Source organism: Copadichromis virginalis, linkage group LG3, assembly GCF_057382275.1.
Source record: "Copadichromis virginalis isolate Kocher_CV1m ecotype Utaka linkage group LG3, C_Virginalis_male_GT1.1, whole genome shotgun sequence".
Lineage (NCBI taxonomy): Eukaryota > Metazoa > Chordata > Actinopteri > Cichliformes > Cichlidae > Copadichromis > Copadichromis virginalis.
The window spans coordinates 52,863,363-52,891,169 of NC_140620.1; the positions used below are offsets into that span (position 1 = coordinate 52,863,363).

Here is a 27,807-nt window from a genome sequence, read left to right on the forward strand (position 1 = left end):
TGAAATTCCAAACTACTAATTTTCTAAATTAGAGGTGTTGAGTTATGCAATCGTTTTATTTTACACAGCTTCCTACAAATTTTCGTGTCTAAACTACTTTTTACACTTTAACCAACCTCTCACTGGACTCAGCACACTGCAGGTCAGCAAAAAGGCCTGTTTGTCTCGTTTCACCCATATTTACACCAAAACATTACAGTCAGGTGGTGACTTATGAGCAGCATTCAGATATGTAAGTAAAATAGGGAAGAGTAAAAGAAAGAAAAAGTGAAAAAGAGTAGAGCACAAAACTTGGCTTACAACGGTTTGGATAAGGTGAGTCATCTATTCTATCATGTCTGGTTGAACATTTCCACACTCTCTGGAACAGCGATGTGAATTATTCCTCAGACGGAAGGCTGCCTGTAACCCGGTCTGCTCCTGAGCAGAGTTCTAGTGGAATATTTTATCTCCTCGGGGACTGAAATGTGGCTGAAGAGATAAAGCTAAATAACAGCTTATGTTAGAAGACAGCAGTGTTTAATACTTTAATGAGTGAGGGACAGCTTGCTCCTGAGGTCACAAACAAAAAGTTTGCTAGTTTGTACATCTGTACCTGTTTTTTTGTTTGTTTGGGGGTTTTTTTTGCTGCTGTGTAGAGAAGTTAATCTGCGTGGTTTATGCTGGGGCATAAATAAACAAAGTAAAAAATAACTCATTGCTACAATAACTGCAAAAATGTTCACAGGTGTTTATTTTCCTAATTCCTAAGCTATTGATAATATAATTTCATTTTTGAATGAGGGAATGTCTCATTTCTGTGGTGACCTCCCGACTCAGGGAGTTTTATACTTTGTGGATCAGGCAGGGGTCGGGGTGGAAATCCTGGTGACCCTGAGCCTGGTTTCTGGTTAGATCTGGCTTTAGGAGTATGAAATATGACTTCTGGTAGAAGAGGTGGTGAGCAGGAGTAGGTAGACTTGTATTTGTCCAGTTTGGTACCTGCAGATTGGGTTTTTCACCCCCACTGGATTAGAGAATTGCTTCTGTGTGCCTTGGACCTGGATCCTGGAACAGGTCCTGACTGTCATTTGTGCTCATGTGCCATATCATGTTTGTACTCAACCTTCTTGGAGTCCCTGGGCAATATGTTTGAAGGTACGCATGATGGGGACACTATTGTTCAGCTGGACTGCTTCAGTGCTCACATGGACAATGACAGTGTGATTAGGAGGGAAGACCTGAGTGATCTGAATTCACATGGTGTTTTCTTGTTCCACTTCTGTGCTAACCACAGTGTGTCAATTACAAACACTGTATTTGAGCATAAGACTGTCCATATGTGCACTTGGCACCAGGATGCCCTAAGACACAGTTTGAGGATTGATTTTGTAATCTTATCATTAAACCTGCGACCATGTATGTATTAGACATTTTGGTAAAGAGAGAAACAGAGGCATCAGCTGATTGCCACCTGGTGTTGAGTTGGATCAGGCGGCAGTGGGAGATGCTGGAGAAACCTGGTTTACTCTATGTACAGTAAAGGCTCTTAAGGAGTGTCTGGGAAAAACCTGCTCCACAGGATCTTCAAATCCCAGCTTTGGTAAAGCTTTGAGAGCATTCCAAGGGTCCACAATGAGTCCCTCATATCGTGCACCTCTGTTGCCAAAGCTGATTTATGGAGCTGTGGCTCCAAGATAGTTGATGTCTGAGTGGCAGTAAAACCCCAAACCAGATAGACCACAGAGGTGAAGGTAGCAGCTAAGATGAAGAAGGAGTCCTGTGAAGCGTGGGACTCTGGAGGCAGTTGACAATATAACCCTGGCAGTAGCTAAAGCAAAGACTTGGTCAACTTCAAGGTATTTCTAGCTAATCATCAGATGAAAGAGGAAGGGGTAGTGACTTCCTCCTCACACTGCATAGAGTGGGCAAGGACAGCTAACCTCAAATTAGAGAGTATAATTTGGTGGTAGAAAGAATGATGTCTTCAATCCCACTTACACACCTTCTGCAGTGGTCCGGGACAAAGGGAGATGAATTGAACCTCATGTTCAGAAGGAGCAATGTAGTCCAACCACCCTTTGTAGCTTGGTCATATGGGAGGGGCTTAGAGTAGAGCCAGTACTCCTTCACACTGAAAGGAGCCAATTGAGGTAATTAGTGCATCTGATCAGGGTGACTCCTTGATGCCTCCTAGGTGAGGTGTTTCCTACCATGTGCTACCGGGAGAAGGATAGAGGGCAGATTCAGGATAGTATCTCTCCACCACGCTAGCAAGATTAAATCTCTTGGTTGGCATGGGAATGCTTCTTCAGTGTCCCCACAGATGATCTTGGGAGAGGAAATATCAGGGTATCTCTGCTCTGACCCAAACTTGAATAAGCAACAGAAAATGGATAGATGGACTAAACTTCATCATGTAATGAGCATCGTCAAGGAATTTATTTGCAATTATAATATAGTTCTCTTCTTATCTTTTATCTTCTAATGTTAATCCACTTTTCTTTTGAATAGTTCAATAATGTTGCGACAGGTGGTACAGGTTCAGCCACAGAGCACGGTTCAAGAGGAAGGGCAATGGAGCACTGGTCTGTGTGAGTGCTACAAAGACATGGGCGACTGTAAGTATATTAAATTATTACATTGTCTTTGCTGATCCCCAGTGATTGACTGATAGTTGGATTGAACTCTTATTACCTGTCAGTGATTTAATATAGTGTATTTATGTAATCTATGCAGGCTGTTTTGCCCTGTGCTGCCTCCCAGTCTTTACCTGTAAAGTGACCAGTGCAGTGGGAGCTTGCCCCTGCCTACCTCTGCTGGACTGTATAGGCTGTGTACCACCAGCCTCTCTTGCCATGAGGGCGTCTGTCAGGCAGCGATATGGCATAAAGGTACTAGAAAACAGCATAACTGTTGCCTTTTTTTTTTTTTTAGAAAAAAACAAAAACAAACCCATAAAATTGTTTCCTGATGAAATTCTAAGATATACCACACTCAAATCACATGAGATTCACATGAGATTTTAAAATAAAACCTGTGAGGTCTAAGCATCTCTAATCGCACTACCCACATAGCAAGCAGGTCTGACCCAGATCTGGCATCAAGCTGGCACTTCTGACTGATCAGTGTTATGGCAGGATGTTATGTCAACCAGATGTGGGGCAGGTCTGGCAATGATGGCACTATTTATGTTCCTATTTTCCTATTTTAGTTAGAAGACCCAAATGCCATGTTGCAATACTGTACTGCTACGGTAGCCAACGTTTCAAATGCAGGTTGGACAGGTTTGTGAGTGTACACTTTATCAAAAACCTAGTGACGGTTTACTCATCTTTGCTAGTTGGTGGCTGTAGCTCAGGCGGTAGAGCAGGTTGCCTACTGATTGGAAGGTTAATGGTTCAATCCCTGGCTCCTCCAGTCTGCATGTCAAGAGTGTGAATGTGTATGAATCTAGTTAGAAAGTAATCCAGGAGAGTAGAAAAGCTCTGCGTAAGAGTCAGTCCACTCTACTCTGTCTGAATAGAGTTTCATTGTGTTACTTTTGCATTATTATGTTCCGGCACATGTTGTTATTAGATGGCTTGATTAAGGTAAACATTAGGCTGACATCTGGGGCCAGAACTGAAATTGTTCTGGGCCAGCACAGGGCTAGCAGTATGTCTGCAACTGGCCCGTGGCTGCACACAACTTACACATGGCCCACATACTGCAATGAATGATGGCCCTTTGGTGGCCCAGATCAGGTTTGCCAGAGGTAATCCACACATGGGCCAGCACAGGACCACCAGTGTGTCTGCAACTGGCCTTGTGCTGGCCCATGTGTGGGCCACCTCTGGCAAACCAGGTCTGGGCCGCCAAAGGGCCGTCATTCTTTGCGGTATGTGGGCCATGTGTAAGCACATTGTGTGGGCCAGATCCGGCCCGTACCAATTTTGCTATGTTGGTAGGGGCAGCTAGCTTCTCTGAGCCTCACCAAAACATTAATAATAGAATTAATAATAAAATTAAACATTAATGACAAAAAAAATCTCAGTATATGTATATTTGAAATAAGTAAACCTCCAGTAACACTCACATAACACTTACATAATACAACCTAAAGAAATATGCACAAATAGATATTTTAGTTCATGTCTTCCAGTCAGTCTCAAATTTGGAACTTTATAGCCTAAGGCGCTGGAGAAATTGTGCCTTAGACTGTAAAGTTCCAAGGTGGGTCTTTGTAGCAGTTTTGTAATTATTTGATTCAAGTTCTTATTTCTTCCAGTGTTTGGGCTTAAATCCTATCCAAATCAATTTTTAATGGACAATGGAGTGGTGGCAAATGTTTTTTCTTTCTTTTTTTGAGGTAGAAATGACTGTCTTTGACTGACAAGATGAAGTACTAAGCTAAAGTTATAACTCAGTGCTAGCAAGCTTTGGTTTCAAAGAGACAGTAACTATTTACTGCTAAGATACAGATAAAATACTCGATACTCACATTTTAGTGAGTCCAGAGCTCCAGAGGTTGCTGCTTAGTAAACACAAATGGTTAGTTAATGAAAAGTAACATTTTGCTAATGCTAATAAGGCTAACAATCACATAGAAAGGCTACATGTCTCGTTGTCCTGGACACTACAAGTTTTTTAAATTCCCCTAAAAAGACTGACTCCATGTCTTCCAAAATATATTTTCCCATGTGCTTCACTGGTGATAATATTCGAAACTACTATCTGAACCTGGGGAGCTGCTTTTCACTTCACACAGAGAGGACAGATGGTTTGAAAGAGGAGTGAAAGAAGCCATCTATGTCCACTGTGAGCGACCATCTTTGAACAGAGGCGGGGGTTTACGATACCAACTCTCTGCCATCTATAATCCAGTTTTGAGATCCCTTCCCAGACGCCTTAACACCCACTCACATCCTGGGCCATCTGACCTCAGGAATTCGCATGATAAGGTGGGGCCAGGTTTCACAATGAACACACCCGAAACTCTGGCTGATTGGGACCCACACCCAGTTTCACACCTTGGCTCAGGCGATTAGAGGATCATCAGGGGGTCCTTTTGTCCCTCTGTGGGGGGAAACTCCCACTAGGTTTATATCTGGGACTCTCCACCATTTAACCTTAGAACTGAAGAAGCTTCTCGGATGAGAGGTGAAACGTCTTCAAGCAACTTAAAGAAGTCCAGACGCTTTTCTTTGCAATCTCCTTTGACTACGATGACCTGGATGACTGAGAACCTTCACAGATGTATTAATAAAACTTAGCTGTTCTGCAAAACATATGTGGGTCTGTATTGTTGTATAAGCGGGTTTCAGTGTTTCCCTCACTTCTTCTGTTGGCCGTATTTAACAGGATGTAGGCATATTCTGTTTAAATTCAGTGTTGGACACTGATGTGATTAAAGCTTTTGTCACAGTTTCCTCAGTGAATAAATGATAGAGCCGTTTACCACAGGGCTCTTCCATGTTCAGTCTGGAAGACAAGTTAAACTTTACTCTAACTGTTAGCGATTATAAAGTCTTTCATTCAAATGAAAGAATCTATCCCTGCAGCTGTAGTTGATGTCATGATAAACAGAATGTGACTGATTGCTTCCCAATGCAGCGCATTGTGTCCCCAGCTCAATTACACAGAGCTGCTGGGCCTTTGCATAATTCTGACTGTAGCTGAGGAGATTGAGGTATATAAGTGATGAATCACAATAACAGCACACAGGAGAAATAGATCCAACGTCACTACGTGCTATCGTAATGACACCAGTTATTACTTGAGCAACGCAAACATCATTGTTAGTCTGTGCGGTAACATTAGATATTTGTTAATTATTAAATAAATAAGCGTGCATAACTGCCATGAATAAACAAATGAATAAACAACTAAGTACTGAATTGCTCCGGCACCCACCTACTGCCTCACTGCTGTGTTTGTCCACACTGTGCACTCATCCACCTGGATGTGTGAACACAGACTCCTGATAGACATCAGGTCGCCGTCACTGATCAGTGCTCAGCTAATATGAAACAGCTGTTTCCCATGCAAACAACAAATGTTCAGTTTGATGTGGGATAAGGCCAGCCTGTCCTTTCTGGGACAGTGAAGAAAAGGAGAGATATGGTGGGAGTGGTTGAAGGCCAGCAAGGCAGATGCTGGAGCGCTGCCATCGGAGAGAAGGAGGTGGTTGGTAATGTTGGCTTTAATGGAGGTGGAGTGGGCTGTCAGTGGCTGTCAATACCGCAGAGCATGAGCTAGGAGGGTGCCAAAAATTCTTATGAAAACAAGTCCCAGCATGTAGGCTGTTTGTGAAACAAGGCAACTATTCTCTCATAAGAGAAAAGAGATAAGGCCTTAACGGTACATACCATGAAAATAAAACTTCCTTACATACGCTGACGTTCAGAGCCATCTTTCTTAAAAAATTAAATATATTTATCCCGCTATGTTTCTTCAGTTACCCCCAGTTTCACTGTTCATAGACATTCATGGTTCCCAGAGAATCACTGGAGTAGACACTGGTGATTGCCAAGGCCAGCAGGATTTCTTGTAGTGCTACTATGAGATTCGCATTTTAGATGAACTGTCTAATAAATGGACTCGCATGGAATTTGGTACAACTTGTTCTCATTATTTTTTGGGCTTGAAAGTGAAATATCTTAATTTTTATCTGATGTATTGCCAGGGACTTGTCAAAATACCCGCAAAAGTCTTTCAACTGCGGAAACACATCAAACGTGGCCGAGCTGTTGAATTCTCCAGTTTTTCTTTCACTTGTCTTTTATCATTAGCATGACACTGACGTAGTTTATAGCGAAAAATCTGTCTGATGTGTACCCTGAAAGTGTTTGTAATTTGTGTTTATCAGATGTCGGTAACAGTTTATGGCTGGCATGAGCATGAGCTGGCAAGTCTTCTAACCAGTGTCTTAGTGTTAAAAAGGTTTAGTCTGCTTTGCTGGCTAGAAACAAAGAGTTGAAGGGAAGACAAATGCTCTTTTGGAGTTTTTCTGTAGGAGTACAGTGTACTTTCCTCCTTTTGTCAGTTCTGTACAAAAGGTTTGCATTGGACTTCAAGAATTCTGGCCCTAATCTATGAGCACATGCAACTAATAGATCACTTGATGATCTACAAAGCAAAAACTTGTTTAGCTGTATCCATAAACCACAGAGGTGCAGTGCACAGACTAATGTATCTGTTAATCAAAACAGAAGAACAGGACTTCATTTGCCAAAACTTCCCAGACCCACACAAAACTTCCAATTAGGCCGAATACAGTCTGTCTGTTGGTAAAGGTCATATTACATCATAATCAAGCCAAAATGAAGTTAGAAGTTTAACTTACACAAGGCTAGACCTGCTGTTCTAGAGTGAGGAGTGATAGTAGGGAAAGAAAACCGACAGAAACTGGCCTCAAAGTTGCTCTGCTGACTCAGTATCATGAAGGGAAAAATCACATGCCGTAGCTGTGCATGGAATGAACATCGGCTGTTTTGCTGTTTCTCAGACTTTATTGATTTATCAAATCTCACCCACCAGCATTTTCATCCTGACATTACTGACAAGTCCTTTTTCTGTTGCTATGAGCAAAGACTTGGCTGCAAGAAAGCCGATGTCCTCAGAGAAAGGATTCTCACTGAAACACAAGAACACTTAGTACTCATGCACTGACAAAGATACTGCCTGCTTTTATCCACACTACATGCATTTTTGAAATCTGGCCTTCTTTGTCAAAAAGAAATGTTGCAAAACTATAATGTAAATATTTGACTCTATTTGTAGTCTAACTTTAAGTAATCGTGCTGGTTTACTGCAGTACCAATCTGCTGCATGGCGTTTCTTTCACACCTAAATGCAAATGTTCACCTTTTGTTTGAGCCTCCCACTTGCGTTCAGGCTTCTCTTCGTGTGTCTCACAGGGGAGTGTGTGGAGCGACTGTCTGTATGGTTGCTGCTGCTATCCGCTATCTTGGCTCCAGATCTCCAGAGAGCTGAAAAGAAGAGCAGCATCCCACGCCTCTTCTTCTTCAGCCAGATACACCCATCTAACATCCCTGCAGGGGGCGCACTTGGTCTAGACACATCTAAAACTGACTTTCTCCCCACAGTGTGTCCTCCAGAGTACAGGAGTTGATTTAATCACATTTCCTCTGCTCTGGAGCCACTCCCGGTTACCTCAGAGAATTCAGCAGGGACACAATGCGTCCTGCGGAGAGGAAAGTTCAGTTTGTCCCAAGATGAAGTGAAAGAGCTGTGATAAAAAGGCATTTCAATATCAGAGCCGGGGCTTTGTGTTCCTTTAAGTAACTACTTTGATTGTGAGATTATATTCTTTCACTGGTGGAAACTAATAGAGCTCAACTCTACAAACAATTTCTTTTCAGTAACCTTGGAAGATATAGCTTCTCTTATGATGATAAGTGTATGTAAGAAAGTGTTCTTCTCTTTCCTAATGATAAGGTAGATTTGGGGGTTTCAGGGATTTCAGGGTTCAGCTGGCAGTACTTCTGTGCACATAGCGAGTACTATTTATGCACATTGCTGTATTAATGTAGCATTTTTAGTGAAGTGAAACTTGTTATTGTTCTATACATGCAAGACACTACAACATACTGATGGTGTAAGCACTATAAATACATATATGGATATGTAAACACTGGACATTGTTATCATAACGTCACCATTTGGTTTCATTCGAGGTGAGAAGTTCACAATGTGCATCTTTGTTTCTTTAAACCTTTTTAAGTGACAGACACTTGTGAATCACAAGGTAGCCACACGCTAATGCATGCTTCACTTTATTATTTATTCTACTCTAAATCGGGCCATAATTTACAAAATGAACACCATGCTGCAATGTTACGTCGCAATGTTATGTACAATGACATGAATTTTATCACTTGAGAAAATGTCTTTATAAACTGTTATTATGGGTTTCATGCAAAGAGAAGAGAGCTTTTATCTACAGTCCTAATTTAATGCTATTTTTGACACCATCTTCATATTAAGTGCTCACCTTCTAGAAGAATGAAGGAAACACAAACTACACAGAACGTTATTTATGAGCAAAAATGCATCTGTTTTTGGTTAATAATGATTATATGGCAATGCTGTTTATACTGAATGTACATATCAAATTAAGATTTTGAGATGAAACCAGTCATCCATATTTGTGTCTTCTTATCCAGTTCAGTTTGGTTTAGTGAGTGGGCTGTTGGGGAAGAATTGAAGAATGTCAAATATTTCCATTTTGCTTCTGTAAACTCTTTGATTATTCACTGTAAATATTCTGTTTCACCGCTAATATTCCATTTCCTGTGCATATCTATTTAGCTGATCTCTGTGTCGCTGCTAAATATTTAGTGTTGGATTGTTTCAGTGACTCGTAATAAATGCTAAATGTTGTAAAGCTGATTTTAAAACAATAGTGTGATGTGAATCCAAGGAAATGCCCAAGTCAACAACTTGTCAGTGAATTTGATGAAGAACACTTGCAGTATTCAAAATATGGGCACGGAGCCACATGCCACTGCTCCGCAGTACTCCTTTGTTCTACTCTATATCCCTTTAAAGGTTTAAACATGTAATTTTTATCAGCATTTTACGCGTAAGCATCAACTTTGAGTTGGATTTTACCCACATGCTAAATCAGCATAATTTGAGAAGCTGCTGATTTAGCAACTCTCGTTCATGCATTTTGACCTTAAAGTTTTTCTAATGTTTTGTCAACATCCTTAATCACGCCCGCATGGTTAAAAACACGGGGACTCAGGGGCTGGTGTGTGTTGTGGTGTGACAAATATTGAATAAAATGGCTCAAACCTATGATCCCTGGACCCGCCGTGTCTCATTCACACCACATGTTTCTATTTAGGTACACCAGTTCCATTTAAGAGGAACATTCCAACCTAACCTTTACCCTAAATGGGTTACTGGGCGATTTGTTAGATGTTAACGTTAAGTTCTAACTATTTATGATGATGAGGAGGGTATGAATTAGTGTATTTCTCTGATTTACTCACGTTGCCACTGCCATGTGTGAACACATAGCATTGAGGTTTTGAGGGCACCTTTGCCATCATGTGAAGCATCCACCAAATATGGCCAGATGGTCATTACATCCCCCGGCCTCTGTCATGACCTCTATAACCAACCTGTGAGCCTCTGGCATCTGCAGCTGTTTTACGGTTCAGTATAAATACAGGATCAGGACATAAACTGAGTGCAACTGAGTGAGGTAAACAATAACTGTGTTTACTTTTAAAAGGTGTAAAAGATCAAAAGGAGGCATTTGCACATATCTAACAGCTAAAATCTCATTGATGTGTACCGACTGCTTTGTTTTTTGGTGCCTTAGGTAATGCCTTTCATGCATTACCTGTAAGATAGCAGGAAAAGTTTGGGAGTATCTGCGTTTACCTGCCCTGGATCCTTCTGGACTCATCCCATGGATGACCACAGTTGTCAGGGTGTTGACATGCCAGTGATACAGTATTGAGGCGCAAGTTCATATGACATTTATTATTACTGAGGCTTTTTTTAAATAAATAAATGGCACCGTAACTGCATCAATACTTAGCAAACCATCACAAAAGTCACAGCTGCTTTCACGGTTTATCTGATTTGGGATCAGCTTCGACGTGTTCAGTCTGTTTTTACTTTCTCAGATTCCGTCTGAGAAAGCTCGTGGTTGTTTCAGAGGGTCGTACTCCACTCTGCACTCTACTTTTGTTCCAGGCGTTTTTGTTTAGATTGACTTGGACTATGTTTAATGACCGCAGCCAAGCAATCAGCTGTGTTATAGAGCTGTTATAGCTTTGAACATGAACTATTTGATAACATTTGTTTCTTCTGTATATTTAACTCCCTTGATCCTTGCCCCTAGCTCGTGTCTGCACAGGGAACGGTATGCAATAACTGCATGTACCACTTCTTTCTGCGGGCCTTGTACATGGTGCCAGATAGCAAGAGGGAGCCAAATGAGGAAGAATACCATCACTTTTGTCAACATGTCCCAATATGAATCATTAACAGAGACGTCACTACCATCATTCATGCTATTTGAAAAAAGCAAGGGCCATTTAGATGGATTTCTAATTCTGCTTCAAGCATGACACTTCTAAGAAAAGGATTAAAGATCAGCACATGACAGCCATAAATCATCAACATGGGGTTCAGCAGACACTGGGTTTCTGTTATATACACCTATACAGCCTATGGAGGCATGCTGGTAAACTGATGATGGCTATTTATGTGCACACATTTGCAGTTATTGTTGTTTTTTATGTATTTTTGCTTTGCTTTGTATTTGCTTGATTCTTAGAATTTATTGCATTCTTTAAAAGTATATGGATGCCCTTCAGCTTGTGGTCTCTGCTCAATGTCTTGTTATAACTGAATAACGATTCCAAAATGAAAGTTGGATCAAAATCTGTGATGTTACTTTGACATCAGTTGCAGATGCAGGTCCGACACCTGGATTCTTATTAGACCTTCTAGCAAGAGAAATCCTTGCATTCAAGGATTGCTTTTTATGCCTATTTATCAGTGAGAAAATAAACAAATAAACAAATAAATAAACAAAAAAAATGTAAAAGTGTCTAAAGAAAAAAAATGAAAAGAACAAACATGCACAAACTCAGTGGCTCAAACACAGTACTTCAAAGATTTTGATGCTTCACTTGTCTTGCTGAGCTAAATGACTTCAAGTTTAAGTGTTAGCATTCCTGAGTTTATGATCTTAACAAAGCTTGGATAACTGCAAAAGTCTAGTGTGTTAAGTTCACCATGCAACAAATGAAATGGAATTTAGATGAGCAAAACAATAATACTTTAGTGTTATTTTATGTGGAGGAGACATTTTTTCATAGCCATGTAGTAACCATAGCACCTTAATTACCTAGGAGATAAAAGCCACTGACATCAGGACCAGGAAGCTCCTGACCATGCACGGAGGGTTTCACCCCAAGTCCAGCACTCTGAGCCTGTATACTAAGCCTCCAGCTGCTTCTCTGTCTGCAAAACCACCCATGAAAGCATTTCTGTCTCCATCTGCTGGATGTGCTGCAGCGTGCTGCGGATGCCAGATGTTGTTCGTCCCATCGCACCCTCTGCATGATTCCACGTATATTCAGACAGATGCCTTGCTCCTTTTCTCCCTTGAGACATTTTGTGTCTCTACTTAGGGACACGTGACAGCTGACTATATCCACAGGCCACATCCTGCTTTTAATCCTGCTCAATCCTTCCAGTATTTTAGGCTTCTGGGTTTTTATGATATTGAAATATCCAAAACACATTACTGGATGTCTTTGTCTGGATATCTCATCTCAAAAATCCGTTCTGGCTTGCTCAGCATTCTCAAGCTGATGCATATTTGGTTCTACTTTTGGATGTGAAAGTAAAATTTTATCAGCTTTCCTAATCCAGGAATATCATCCTATCTTTTCCATGGTATGAGATATGTAGTGCTGCCCAAACCTGTTAGGAGGTCATTTGTGAGAAGACGGGCGTGCACACGGAATACATGGATTAACATGAATGAAAGTGGTCTAAGGAGATTGCAAAGAAAAGTGTCTGGACTTCTTTAAGTTGCTTGAAGACGTTTCACCTCTCATCTGAGAAGCTTTTTCTGTTTTAAGGTCAAATGGCAGAGAGTCCCAGATTTAAACCCCGTGGGAGTAACCCCCCAAAGAGGGACAAAAGGACCCACTGATGATCCTCTACCTAATCACATGAGCCAAAGTGTGAAAACAGGTGTGGGTCACAGGATGTGAGTGGGCGTTAAGGCGTCTGGGGAGGGAACTCAAAACTGGATTATAGATGGCAGACAGTTGGTGTCGTAAACCACCGCCTCTGTTCAAAGATGGTCGCTCACAGTGGACATAAATGGCTTCTTTCACTCCTCTTTCAAACCATCTGTCCTCTCTGTCCAAAATGTGAACATTGGCATCCTCGAAAGAGTGACCTTTGTCCTTTAGATGCAGATGGACTGCTGAGTCTTGTCCCGTGGAGGTGGCTCTTCTATGTTGTGCCATGCGCTTGTGAAGTGGCTGTTTGGTCTCTCCAATGTAGAGGTCTGGGCATTCCCCGCTACACTGTACAGCATACACCACATTGTTAAGTCTGTGTATTGGAGTGGTTCACCTGACTTCTTTATGAACGACTTAAAGAAGTCCAGATGCTTTTAAATCCAAGCTCCTTAGACTTAGACTTGACCTGGATGACTGAGAACCTTCACAGACATGAAGGAAAGTGATCGTGCCTCAGAGATAAACAGCATGTGTTTGCATGCTAATTTATCAGCTAACACTGGAAAACTTAGTTAGCAAGCTGCATCCGCGCTAATTACAGTTAAAAAAATTACTCACCAAACCCAAGGCACAAACCACTTGTAGCACACAGTGTACTATGTTATTTACAATAATACTGCCACATAAATCCCAACACCACAAACGGTGAACCTGCCCGCTTGATGACAAGAAATGACATGAACCAAGGTCGGGAAATACAGGTTGATATAATTCCTAACATTCGTCTCCACAAACTTATTAGAAAGGACCTGTATTCACAACCGCAAGTTTCAAACGCTTTTCACACCTGACGTTAACTTTATTAATTTCAGTGGGAAAGGCATTGCTTGGAGAATGCATAGGTTTGTTTTCGCAGATTGAGCTAACCAGAGACCGAATCCCAGTGCCTCGTTAGTTGTTCCTGCCGTACACATGACGAACCACATGTGATCACATTGGAGCAGTGCTTGCAGGTTAATGCTATGCTTTGGTGTAAGTAGAATTTACATGCTTGGTAATGGGATTTATCTGCTGCTTTATGCAAAGCTTTTTCTGTTGTGGACTTCGGAGGTTGATTCTGATAACTGCTGAAGCCTGACCTGCACAGAAACGGAGCTTGGAGCTAGTTCTCTCCTCAGCTGAATGAATTTGTGTTCTTTTCAATTCTTCAAAGCTGCATACGTCTGTACGTCTGTGGGCCGCCTATACCTCCAACTGACTCCTGCTCTTTGGCCCAGGTTTATGTAACTCCACAGAGACAGAGGATAGGTGGGGCAGGCTGTGTTTCACTGATATGACTGCTGAACACTGAATCAGGCTGTTATTGTAACTACTTTATTATTTTCCCTCCGGTGTGTGACCTTGCTGCTTCCTTCTTCCCTCGTTCCTTGAAACACCCATCTCACACTCAGTCACACTCTTGTGTTCTACAACTTTGCTGCCTTTGCAAACATTAAAGAAACATTATTCTGTCCCTTAAACATGGGTCTCTTCTACTTTAATGTTCCTCACAGCTTCATTCAAACAGTCCTGTTCCTCTCCCTGTGAAAATGATCCAGAGTACTTGCAGACATTTGTGATTGTAAATGTGCGTAACTCTGTCACATTGGCTGTCTAATCAATCAGCTTGGGATGAGCTTGAGGGACCTTAAAGAATCAGGCTCACAGAGTTTATGCTCTTGCTTCACCTGAGCAGTGTCCATACTACCAAAATATACAATCTCAGCCAGCTTTTCTATCAAACTGTTGTTATCATCATCAATAATATAATCTGAATCTATTTTTGGTCAATTTTTTAGGCCCTATATACCTCGAACACCTTGAAATGTCAATATTGACATAGATTAGCAGTTAAGACTGAAGAAGTAGGGTAGGTTGTCGATAAATTTCAAGGTCAGTATTTCAATACCTGCGTCCCATCTTTCAGCTGCACATAAACTGCATGTATAAAACAGAACAATGTGTGTGTGACTTAAAGAATAAAGTGTTTTGTCAGTGTTTTGATTGGTCAGTAAGTCCAGAATGCACTAACTAAATGTTTGGGTTTTGTTTGACAGCTATGTTCTGGCGGACGCATTATGGTTGTCATGGTTACAGGGTGACGCTCTCTCTGTGATTGTGTGTTTCCTGGGTGAGAGAGCGTGTCACTACCCGATCCGAACCAGATACCCGATCGGTACCACACATGTGCGAACGGTGTCTACTTCCGGTCAAAGCCTTTTACGATAGTTATGGGTCAGAGTATCTGTTAAGATGTTAAGAATAATAAGTATCTCTTAAAATGTTTGCAATAATGAAGCATTTCAATATAATGTAGACAAAAATGAAAAATAAAAAGATAGTTACGGATCAGGATTCCCCGATCCTTACTGCGCATGTGCAAAGTCGGACCGTACAAATCGGGTCTACCCGATCCGTACTGTGCATGTGCAGATTTTTTCTTCTTCTTCTGTTTGATTTAATAGCAGTTTACTCCCCAGTGTACGAAGATACCGCCACCTGCTGACCGAGCAAATGAACCATATTGTAAACTTAAGTAGCATCATTACAAATGCATGTTTAATTTGATTTAGTGATAGTCAAGTGTGTTTATGCTTGTCTGTGTGGAGAGAATTGTTGGAATAGTGATAATGATGTCCACTATCACTGTCAATTGTCAGTAAACACTTATTCTGGCTGATGAATCTTCACGTGACACATTACTAAGTCTGTAATTCGGCGCCGCCTCCTACCACTGTGCAAAAATGAAAAATGAAGCCAAAATATCCCGCTTGTGGAGGCTGCTATCTTGCAAATTTGGAGCCCGAGTCTGCGCAGTAGTGACTTGAGGTGGAGCGACTTTATAACGCTCCCGCCCACACCCCCGCTGGATATGACCGCAAACACGCCCCTCTACACTTTTTACGTAGCCTGGCGGCTCGAGTTTTTTGCTGGTTTACCGCGACTGACGACTCGTTTAATTAAGGTAAATACAACCATGTCACTGTTATTAGAAAAAAAAAAAAAAAGACACACAGCTTATCATCTTATAGTTCTAAAACATCTAAAATCACTCTGTTGTTAATTCGTTTGCTAGATTAGCCGCAAGCATACGCACTGTGTTGGAGGCTTGTTGCTAGCTAGTTAGCGATGCTACACACCTGTTACTCTAATAGTCTGTATTATTGAAGGATTCAGCACATCTTAGTTTGATTTTTATCCATTTTTAGACAGCGATGAGGTCATCTGCACACTCCACAGAGGCCCAGAGTTACTGTTAATATTAAAAATGTAATTCTGTCCTTTGAGATTTTAACATTTAAGACTGTGAGTGTAATGGATCTAAAACTGTTTAAATCTCTACAGCCTGGTAACATGGAAACTTTAAAAACATCAGCAGAACGTTTCAGTAGTGTAGTCTAATTTGTTCTTTTCGTTTAATAATAGAGTCCACATTATATCAACAGCTACATTCACCCTGAAGAGAAACTGGTGAGGGAGACCATCAGGACCAAGCTGGGTTTCCTGGGTCCAGAGGTTTGGAGAAACTTCTTGCCTTTCTTTCATCACAGCTGTCCTGTACCAGAAGTTCTGTTGACCCACTCAGAGAGGCTTCATTTAAGAAACACCAGGAACACTGAAGCTCATCGCATTGATCAAGCAGGACTCATCATCTTCACCAGCAGCTCCTTCACAGGGAAATCTTTGCACTCCTCCGTAGGCCCGCCCCAGGAGATGGATAAACCCAGCATTTCATGAACACTGTGATGGAGACCTTTGGTTTGTGTAATGTTATAAATACTCGGATACTCCCCAGAGGCTCCAGGCTTTTACATAAAGATATTATATTCAGTCCTGTAGAAAGTTACATATTTAAAAATATATGTACCGGAAACCCGATCGGTACCCCACATGCGCAAATCTTACGTCATTTCCTCTCTTTGCCAACATTACGACAGTTAATGTATTTGAATGACACGGTTAGCACCCAGTTAGCTCCTAGCATTTCTCAACAGCTCTGCCTCATTTTCGACAGTGGATAATCCATTTACAAACAAATTTATGCTTTTCTCCTCAGCAGAGAGCGTCCCCCGATTGAACAGCATTAAATAAGAAGAATGGTGCCGAATTACAGACTTAATAATACTGACTTAGTAATGTGTCACGTAAAGATTCATCAGCCAGATTAAGTGTTTACTGACAACTGACAGTGATAGCGGACATCATCATCACTATTCCAACAATCCTCTTCACACAGACAAGCATAAACACACTCGACTATCTGTGACAAAGTGGCTAGGACAGAATTCATTTGCCATTTGTCACTTGCGTATATTGTTATTCTGTGTTCTGTTATTTTACAGTCAGCCATAATTAGTGATGGGACGTTCTGTATCGAGGCTTCGGAGCGTGTGTCGAGTAATGGAGGGGGCGTTTCCGCGAAGCGCGTATCGAGGCTTGCTTCATTTATGGGAGGAGCTGAAAATGATGACGTCCGAAGCCTCGCTGCCCGGCTGTACCACGTGACTGGTTCATGAAGCGGTTCGAACTTTGCCGCAAATAATCATTTCCCATACTGCCAGCATAAATATACACAGTATACTGCCATCACTACACTATAGGTGTTTTACACACTCCTTTTGTTGTTGACATTTACAGGCTGTGTGCAAAATGCCACACTCTTCAAATTCATGCCAGCTATTATTTTTACGTCCAGTAGGTGTCCTGCTAGAGCAAATGAAGCTTCATGAAGCTTCGCGTTGGGGTGAACCAATTGGATGAAAAGCTTCAGTGCTTCATGGGGCTTCATCTGCCCATCACTAGTAGTTACATTCTTTACATCCATGCATGTGTTTTAAAGCAAACACTACTAACCATCAGATCATCTGAATTTTCTTCTGTTTACAGGCACATGTCTAGTAAATTATGTTTCTTTATGTTGCTTTGGTTATACTTACCATGGTGTCCATGTTGTGCATTCAGGTCCTGTATGTGAGACGGGTGTATGGGAAGGGCCGCCCACTACTTCCTGTTTATATAGGGTCATGAGGTCAATGATTGGATCACTGGGTGTAACCAAATGGAGGGTTTTCATTTTGTATAGTATTGTTTGTTTTCTTTAAAGTAGCCTTTTGAGTTATATTGTATGCAGTGTTTTACTTTACAAACCATTTAGTTGAGTAAATGAGTTTGTCAGTTTCATGCATGACTTTATTCCTGTTCTTTGTTTAGAATTGTATTATTTGGTTTGACCTATTTTGTTCAATGGTAGGGGCTAACGAGGTCAGATGTGGGCAAAGTCTTGTATAAAGCCAGTGGGATTTTTGCATGCCTGATTGATTGTTTTATGGTAAAAGGGAGATGCTAGCAATAAAGTATGCTTAAAAAGAACTTCAATTGTCTGCTAATGCTATTTACTTATCACCTTCCTTGCTGCTTAAGTTATGCTACATCACACTATCACTAAATCAAATTAAACATACATTTGTAATGACGCTGCTTCAGTTTACAATATGGTTCATTCGTTTGGTCAGCAGGTGGCGGTATCCTCGTACACCGGGGAGTAAACTGCCATTAAATCAAACAGAAGAAGAAGAAAAAATCTGCACATGCGCAGTACGGATCGGGTAGACTCGATTTGTACGGTCCAACTTTGCACATGTGCAGTAAGGATCGGGGAGTCCTGATCGGTAACTATCTTTTTATTTTTCGTTTTTGTCTACATTATATTGAAATGCTTCATTATTGCAAACATTTTAAGAGATACTTATTATTCTTAACATCTTAACAGATACTCTGACCCGTAACTATCGTAAAACGCTCCGACCGGAAGTAGACGCCGTTCGCGCATGGGATCGGGTTTCCGGTACGGATCGGGTAGTGACAGGAACTAACTGGGCGCTAACTGTGTCACTCAAATACATTAACTGTCACAATATTAGCAAATAGAGGACGTGACATAAGATTTGCACATGCGTGGTACTGATCGGGTTTCCGGTACAGATCAGGTAGTGACAGAGCGCCCTTTTGTTGTTGTTGTAGTGTTAAGCTAATAGGCAGAATGCTACAGGCATAGGGCTTTGGAGTTGACGTAACGCTGCAGTGCATTGTGGGTTCACAGCACCATCTTAGAAGGCCACAAATCAAAACAAACACACTGTGTTGGAAGGACAACTGCCAGAACCATGCTTAAAATCAGCTCAAAAGTCAAAGGACTGTTTCGAGACCGATTGCGCCCAGACACCAAGAGACGGTACTTGGAAAAAATAGCATGCATCGGTAATGTGGACCCGTATGAAATACGGCAGTGGAGTAGAAACCCTAAAGACCTACCGCCATTGTCCTACCCTGATACCTTTTCGTACCTTGTCTGTGGAGTCAGCGCATACACGGCGAATCATTTTCGGAATTATAAATCCCTGGAGGCGTACATCTAATTCACAAATGGTTGGGCACAAGATTTGTTTTCGTTTTTAGAATAGAATAGAATAGAATAGAATTCAACTTTATTGTCATTGCACATGTCACAGGTACAGGGCAACGAAATGCAGTTTGCATCCATCCAGGAGTGCTTTAGCCATGATATAGATATATTACAATATATATTAGCAATAATATAGATATGTGAGTATATTACAGAAATGGGTCTATTACGGTATGTAATATGTACACGGTATAAAGTATGTTATGAATATGCTACAACTATAAGTATGTACAGGCTGTAGTGAGTACAAACTATGTACAGGCTATGAACAGGATATAAATATGAAAAAAACTATACAGAATATGAAATAAAGAACTATACAGAAATATGAGATATGCAGCTATACAGAAATGGGAACTATGCAAGTTGTAAACAGTTGTAGAATTAAAAAATATCGTATGATTATTTACACATAACTATACAGTAGTATAGTTAAGAGGCTATATACAGGGAGTGCAGAATTATTAGGCAAGTTGTATTTTTGAGGAATAATTTTGTTATTGAACAACAACCATGTTCTCAATGAACCCAAAAAACTCATTAATATCAAAGCTGAATGTTTGTGGAAGTAGTTTTTAGTTTGTTTTTAGTTTTAGCTATTTTAGGGGGATATCTGTGTGTGCAGGTGACTATTACTGTGCATAATTATTAGGCAACTTAACAAAAAACAAATATATACCCATTTCAATTATTTATTTTTACCAGTGAAACCAATATAACATTTCCACATTCACAAATATACATTTCTGACATTGAAAAACAAAACAAAAACAAATCAGCGACCAATATAGCCACCTTTCTTTGCAAGGACACTCAAAAGCCTGCCATCCATGGATTCTGTCAGTGTTTTGATCTGTTCACCATCAACATTGCGTGCAGCAGCAACCACAGCCTCCCAGACACTGTTCAGAGAGGTGTACTGTTTTCCCTCCTTGTAAATCTCACATTTAATGATGGACCACAGGTTCTCAATGGGGTTCAGATCAGGTGAACAAGGTGACCATGTCATTAGTTTTTCTTCTTTTATACCCTTTCTTGCCAGCCACGCTGTGGAGTACTTGGACGCGTGTGATAGAGCATTGTCCTGCATGAAAATCATGTTTTTCTTGAAGGATGCAGACTTCTTCCTGTACCACTGCTTGAAGAAGGTGTCTTCCAGAAACTGGCAGTAGGACTGGGAGTTGAGCTTAACTCCATCCTCAACCCGAAAAGGCCCCACAAGCTCATCTTTGATGATACCAGCCCAAACCAGTACTCCACCTCCACCTTGCTGGCGTCTGAGTCGGACTGGAGCTCTCTGCCCTTTACCAATCCAGCCACGGGCCCATCCATCTGGCCCATCAAGACTCACTCTCATTTCATCAGTCCATAAAACCTTAGAAAAATCAGTCTTGAGATATTTCTTGGCCCAGTCTTGACGTTTCAGCTTGTGTGTCTTGTTCAGTGGTGGTCGTCTTTCAGCCTTTCTTACTTTGGCCATGTCTCTGAGTATTGCACACCTTGTGCTTTTGGGCACTCCAGTGATGTTGCAGCTCTGAAATATGGCCAAACTGGTGGCAAGTGGCATCTTGGCAGCTGCACGCTTGACTTTTCTCAGTTCATGGGCAGTTATTTTGCGCCTTGGTTTTTCCACACGCTTCTTGCGACCCTGTTGACTATTTTGAATGAAACGCTTGATTGTTCGATGATCACGCTTCAGAAGCTTTGCAATTTTGAGACTGCTGCCTCCCTCTGCAAGATATCTCACTATTTTTGACTTTTCTGAGCCTGTCAAGTCCTTCTTTTGACCCATTTTGCCAAAGGAAAGGACGTTGCCTAATAATTATGCACACCTGATATAGGGTGTTGATGTCATTAGACCACACCCCTTCTCATTACAGAGATGCACATCACCTAATATGCTTAATTGGTAGTAGGCTTTCGAGCCTATACAGCTTGGATTAAGACAACATGCATGCAGAGGATGATGTGGACAAAATACTCATTTGCCTAATAATTCTTCACTCCCTGTAAAGTGCTAGTGGTTGTGAGTGGTGGTTCAGTCCATGTTATTATTGTGTGTTTGAGGGTACAGTTGTCCATTGTGGGTGTGTGTATGTTCAGTCCATGTGTTAACGTGGGTCAGATGTCAGGAGGCAGAGTTCAGGAGTCTGACAGCTGTGGGGAAGAAGCTGTTCCGGTACCTGGTGGTCTTAGTCCGGAGGCTCCTGTAGCGCCTCCAAGAGGGCAGGAGGGTGAAGAGTCCATGTGATGGGTGACTGGGGTCTTTGATGATTTTCCCAGCCCTTTTCAGACACCGCTTCCTGCAGATGTCCTTTATGGCAGGAAGTGGTGCTCCGGTGATGCGCTGGGCAGTTTTCACGACCCTCTGCAGCGCCTTCCGGTCCGAGGCAGAGCAGTTCCCATACCAGACTGTTATACAGTTGGTCAGGATGCTCTTGATGGTGCAGCAATAGAAGTTCACCAGGATGTCTGAGGACAGGTGGTTCTTCCTCAGAGTCCTCAAGAAGAGGTGCTGGTGAGCCTTTTTGACCAGCTTGGAGCAGTTGGTCATCCAGGTGAGGTCCTCGGAGATGTGGACTCCCAGGAACTTGAAGCTGCTCACACACTCCACGGCCGTCCCCTTAATGTAGATGGGTGGATGTGGGTCAGCATTCCTCCTGTAGTCCACGATGAGCTCCTTGGTCTTCTCGGTGTTAAGCAGCAGGTTCTTTCTGTCGCACCACTCAGCCAGACGATCCACCTCCTCCCTGTAGGCAGCCTCATCGTTGTCAGTGATGAGGCCAATCACCGTGGTGTCATCTGCAAACTTAATGATGGTGTTAGAACCATCAGCTGGTCTGCAGTCGTGGGTGAAGAGGGAGTAGAGGAAAGGGCTCATCACACAGCCTTGAAGTACACCAGTGTTCATTGTGATTGTAGATGAGCAGTGCTTATCCAGCCGGACATGTTGGGGGCAGTTGGTCAGGAAGTCCAGTAACCATTTGCAGATGAGGGAACTGATGCCCAGGTCTGTCAGTTTCCTGATGAGTTGTGAGGGGTGGATTGTATTGAATGCTGAACTGAAGTCTATAAACAGCATTCTGGCGTAGGTGTTGTTGTTGTCCAGGTGTGAGAGGACAGAGTGCAGTGCGATGGAGACTGCATCCTCTGTGCTCCTGTTCTGGCGGTATGCGAATTGGTGGGGGTTCAGGGTGGGTGGGAGACAGGATTTGAAGTGTGCTAGGACCAGCTGCTCTAAGCACTTAGTGATGATGGGGGTGAGTGCTACTGGGCGGTAGTCATTGAGGCTAGATGGGTTGGAGTTTTTGGGTATCGGGATGATGGGGGTGGATTTGAAGCAGGCCGGTACCACAGCGTGGGCCAAGGACAGGTTGAATATGTCTGTGAGCACTCCTGCAAGCTCCCCAGAACACGCTCTGAGAACACGCCCGGGGATGCCATCAGGGCCTGCAGCCTTGTGGACATTGATCCTGCACAGCACCGCTCCTACATCGGTGGGGGAGAGAGTCAGAGGTTGGTGGTCTGGCGTCACGTCTGCTTTGGTTGTGGTTGTGGGGTTCCCTCGCTCAAAACGAGCATAAAAGTTGTTGAGCTCGTTGAGGAAGGAGACATCAGAGGATGCGGGGGAGGGTTTGGTGATCCTGTAGTCTGTAATGGTCTGGAGTCCTTGCCACATGCGTCGGGGGCTGGAGTTGAAGAAGTGTTCTTCTACCTTCTTTTTGTAATGGTGTTTGGCTTTTTTGATACCCTTCTTTAAAATGAAAATGATGGAATTTGAATGAAAACAACAGAATTTGAGAACAAACAATGGAATTTGAATGAAAACAACGGAATTTGAGAACAAATAATGCAAATTGAATAAAAAGAGTAGAATTTGAATGAACAGAACAGAATTTTCAAATTCAAATTCAAATTTTATTTGTCACACACACACAACCATACACAGTATGACATGGGGGTGAAATGCTTGTAGCTGTACAATGCCCGACCATTAAATGACAGAAGAAAAGTTTTACAATATTTACAATTTACTACAAAAATTTACAAATTAACTTAGGAATTTACAGTAAAGAATGTGCAAATAGCAGAAGAGATTATAAAGATAAGGATTATAAATTATAGGAATTATAGGATTATAGGAAATGTGTGGTGGTGCGTGTGGTGACGTGTGTGAGAGTCCAGTCTTATAGTGACGTGTTTGGGAGAGTCCAGTCCTACACCTGGTTCAGGGCCCGAATAGCCTGGGGGAAGAAGCTCCTCCTCATTCTCTCTGTTTTGGCCTTAAGGGAGCGGAAGCGCTTCCCAGACCTCAACAGTGAGAAGAGTCCATTGTTGGGATGGGAGAGGTCCATCATAATCTTCCTAGCTTTGGACTTGCACCGCTTGGTGTAGATGGACAGCAGGTCAGGGAGCTCTGATTGAATGATGCGTTCTGCCGAGCGCACCACCCTTTGCAGATCTCGTCTGTCCTGCTTGGTGCTGTTCCCAAACCAGGTGCAGATGTTTGACGTCAGGACGCTCTCGATGGTGCAGGAGTAGAAGTTCTTGAGCACCTTCAGTGGCAGATGGAAGTCTCTAAGTCTTCTGAGGAAGAAGAGATGCTGACGGGCTTTCTTAACCAGGGAATTTGAATGAAAACAATGGAATTTGAATGAACAGAACAGAATTTGAATAAAAAACAATGGAATTTGAATAAAAACAACAGAATTTGAATGAAAACAATGGAGGTTTAAACAAATAACAGAATTAGAATGAAAACAACGGAATTAACATGAAAACGACAGAATTTGAATAAAAACAACAGAATTTGAGAACAAACAATGAAATTTGAATAAAAAGAGTAGAATTAGAATGAAAGAACGAAATTTGAATGAAAACAACGAAATGAGAATGTACAGAACAGAGTTTGAATGAAAACAACGGAATTCTAAAACAAACAATAGAATTTGAATAAAAAGAGTAGAATTAGAATGAAAACAAAAGCATTTGAATGAAAACAACGGAATTTCAATGAAACGAACAGAATTTGAGAACAAACAATGGAATTTGAAAGAAAAGAACAGAATTTGAATGAAAAGAACAGAATTTGAATCAAAACAATGGAATTTGAATGAAAACAATGGAATTTGAATCAAAACAATGGAAATAGAATGAAAAGAACAGAATTTGAATGAAAACAATGGGATTTGAATGAAAACAACAGAATTTGATCAAAAACAAAATAATTTGCATGAAAACAACAGAATTAGAATGTACAGCACAGAGTTTGAATGAAAGCAACAGAATTCTAAAACAAACAATGGAATTTGAATGAAAAGAACAGAATTTGAATGAAAACAACGGAATTAGAATGAAATGAATAGAATTTGAATGAAAACAATGGAATTAGAATGAACAGGACAGAGTTTGAATGAAAAGAATGGAACTTGAATGAAAACAACAGAATTAAAATAAAAATGACGGAATTTGAATGAAAACAACAGAATTTGAGAACAAACAATGGAATTTGACTAAAAAGAGTAGAATTAGAATGAAAACAAAAGCATTTGAATGAAAACAACGGAATTTCAATGAAAAGAAAGGAATTAGAATGAAATGAATAGAATTTGAATGAAAACAACGGAATTAGAATGAACAGAACAGAATTTGAATGAAAACAATGGAGGTTTAAAACAAACAACAGAATTAGAATGACAACAACAGAATTAACATGAAAATGACGGAATTTGAATGAAAACAACAGAATGTGAGAACAAACAATGGAATTTGAATCAAAACAATGGAAATAGAATGAAAAGAACAGAATTGGAATGAAAACAACAGAATTTGAATGAAAACAACAGAATTAGAATGAAAAAAAAACAGAATTAACATGAAAACGACAGAATTTTAATGAAACGAACAGAATTTGAGAACAAACAATGGAATTTGAATGAAAACAATAGAATTTGATTAAAAACGAAAGCATTTGAATGAAAACAACGGAATTTCAATGAAAAGAATGGAACTAGAATTAAATGAATAGAATTTGAATGAAAACAACGGAATTAGAATGTACAGAACAGAGTTTGAATGAAAGCAACAGAATTCTAAAACAAACAATGGAATTTGAATGAAAAGAACAGGATTTGAATGAAAACAACGGAATTAGAATGAACAGAACAAAATTTGAATGAAAACAACGGAATTAGAATTAAATGAATAGAATTTGAATGAAAACAATGGAATTAGAATGAACAGAACAGAATTTGAATGAAAACAACGGAATTTGAATGAACAGAACAGAATTTGAATGAAAACAATGGAACTTGAATGAAAACAACAGAATTAAAATAAAAATGACGGAATTTGAATGAAAACAACAGAATTTGAGAACAAACAATGGAATTTGAATAAAAAAGAGTAGAATTCGAATGAAAACAAAAGCATTTGAATGAAAACAACGGAATTTCAATGAAAAGAAAGGAATTAGAATGAAATGAATAGAATTTGAATGAAAACAACAGAATTAGAATGAACAGAACAGAATTAACATGAAAATGACAGAATTTGAATGAAAACAACAGAATTTGAGAACAAACAATGGAATTTGAATCAAAACAATGGAAATAGAATGAAAAGAACAGAATTGTAATGAAAACAACGGAATTTGAATGAAAACAACAGAATTAGAATGAAAAAAACAGAATTAACATGAAAACGACAGAATTTTAATGAAACGAACAGAATTTGAGAACAAACAATGGAATTTGAATGAAAACAATAGAATTAGATTGAAAACAATAGAATTTGATTAAAAACCAAAGCATTTGAATGAAAACAATGGAATTAGAATGAACAGAACAGAATTTGAATGAAAACAACGGAATTTGAATGAACAGAACAGAATTTGAATGAAAACAATGGAACTTGAATGAAAACAACAGAATTAAAATAAAAATGACGGAATTTGAATGAAAACAACAGAATTTGAGAACAAACAATGGAATTTGAATAAAAAAGAGTAGAATTCGAATGAAAACAAAAGCATTTGAATGAAAACAACGGAATTTCAATGAAAAGAAAGGAATTAGAATGAAATGAATAGAATTTGAATGAAAACAACAGAATTAGAATGAACAGAACAGAATTAACATGAAAATGACAGAATTTGAATGAAAACAACAGAATTTGAGAACAAACAATGGAATTTGAATCAAAACAATGGAAATAGAATGAAAAGAACAGAATTGTAATGAAAACAACGGAATTTGAATGAAAACAACAGAATTAGAATGAAAAAAACAGAATTAACATGAAAACGACAGAATTTTAATGAAACGAACAGAATTTGAGAACAAACAATGGAATTTGAATGAAAACAATAGAATTAGATTGAAAACAATAGAATTTGATTAAAAACCAAAGCATTTGAATGAAAACAATGGAATTTCAATGAAAAGAACGGAACTAGAATTGAATGAATAGAATTTGAATGAAAACAACGGAATTAGAATGTACAGAACAGAGTTTGAATGAAAACAACGAAATTAGAATGAACAGAACAGAATTTGAATGAAAACAATGGAACTTGAATGAAAACAATGGAGGTTTAAAACAAACAACAGAATTAGAATGAAAACAACAGAATTTACATGAAAACGACGGAATTTGAATGAAAACAACAGAATTTGAGAACAAACAATGGAATTTGAATCAAAACAATGTAAATAGAATGAAAAGAACAGAATTTGAATGAAAACAACGGAATTTGAATGAAAACAACAGAATTAGAATGAAAACGACAGAATTAACATGAAAACGACAGAATTTGAATGAAACGAACAGGATTTGAGAACAAACAATGGAATTTGAATGAACAGAACAGAATTTGAATGAAAACAATGGAATTTGAATCAAAACAATGGAAATAGAATGAAAAGAACAGAATTTGAATGAAAACAATGGGATTTGAATGAAAACAACAGAATTTGATCAAAAACAAAATAATTTGCATGAAAACAACAGAATTAGAATGTACAGCACAGAGTTTGAATGAAAGCAACAGAATTCTAAAACAAACAATAGAATTTGAATAAAAAGACTAGAATTAGAATGAAAACAAAAGCATTTGAATGAAAACAACGGAATTTCAATGAAACGAACAGAATTTGAGAACAAATAATGGAATTTGAATGAAACAACAGAATTTGAAAGAAAAGAACAGAATTTGATCAAAAACCAAAGCATTTGAATGAAAACAATGGAATTTCAATGAAAAGAACGGAACTAGAATTAAATGAATAGAATTTGAATGAAAACAACGGAATTAGAATGTACAGAACAGAGTTTGAATGAAAACAATGAAATTAGAATGAACAGAACAGAATTTGAATCAAAACAATGGAACTTAAAATGAAAATGACGGAATTTGAATGAAAACAACAGAATTTGAGAACAAACAATGGAATTTGAATAAAAAGAGTAGAATTAGAATGAAAACAAAAGCATTTGAATGAAAACAACGGAATTTCAATGAAAAGAACGGAATTAGAATGAAATGAATAGAATTTGAATGAAAACAACAGAATTAGAATGAACAGAACAGAA

General features: G+C 39.9%; 1 protein-coding gene across 2 annotated transcripts; it reads left to right on the plus strand.

Moving 5' to 3' along the window:
- Positions 1-231: 231 nt before the first annotated feature.
- On the plus strand, positions 232-9,671 carry LOC146715225 (placenta-specific gene 8 protein-like). Of its 2 annotated transcripts, none has more exons than XM_085451650.1 (4): positions 232-315; positions 2,494-2,600; positions 2,719-2,873; positions 7,881-9,671. In XM_085451650.1, the coding sequence occupies exons 2-4, from the start codon at positions 2,501-2,503 to the stop codon at positions 8,037-8,039; spliced, it is 414 nt and encodes a 137-aa protein (XP_085307776.1). In that variant the 5' UTR covers positions 232-315; positions 2,494-2,500; the 3' UTR covers positions 8,040-9,671. The 2 variants fall into 2 exon arrangements, with proteins under 2 accessions (XP_085307776.1, XP_085307775.1); XM_085451649.1 differs by lacking the exon at positions 232-315 and adding an exon at positions 2,145-2,398.
- Positions 9,672-27,807: the final 18,136 nt, after the last annotated feature.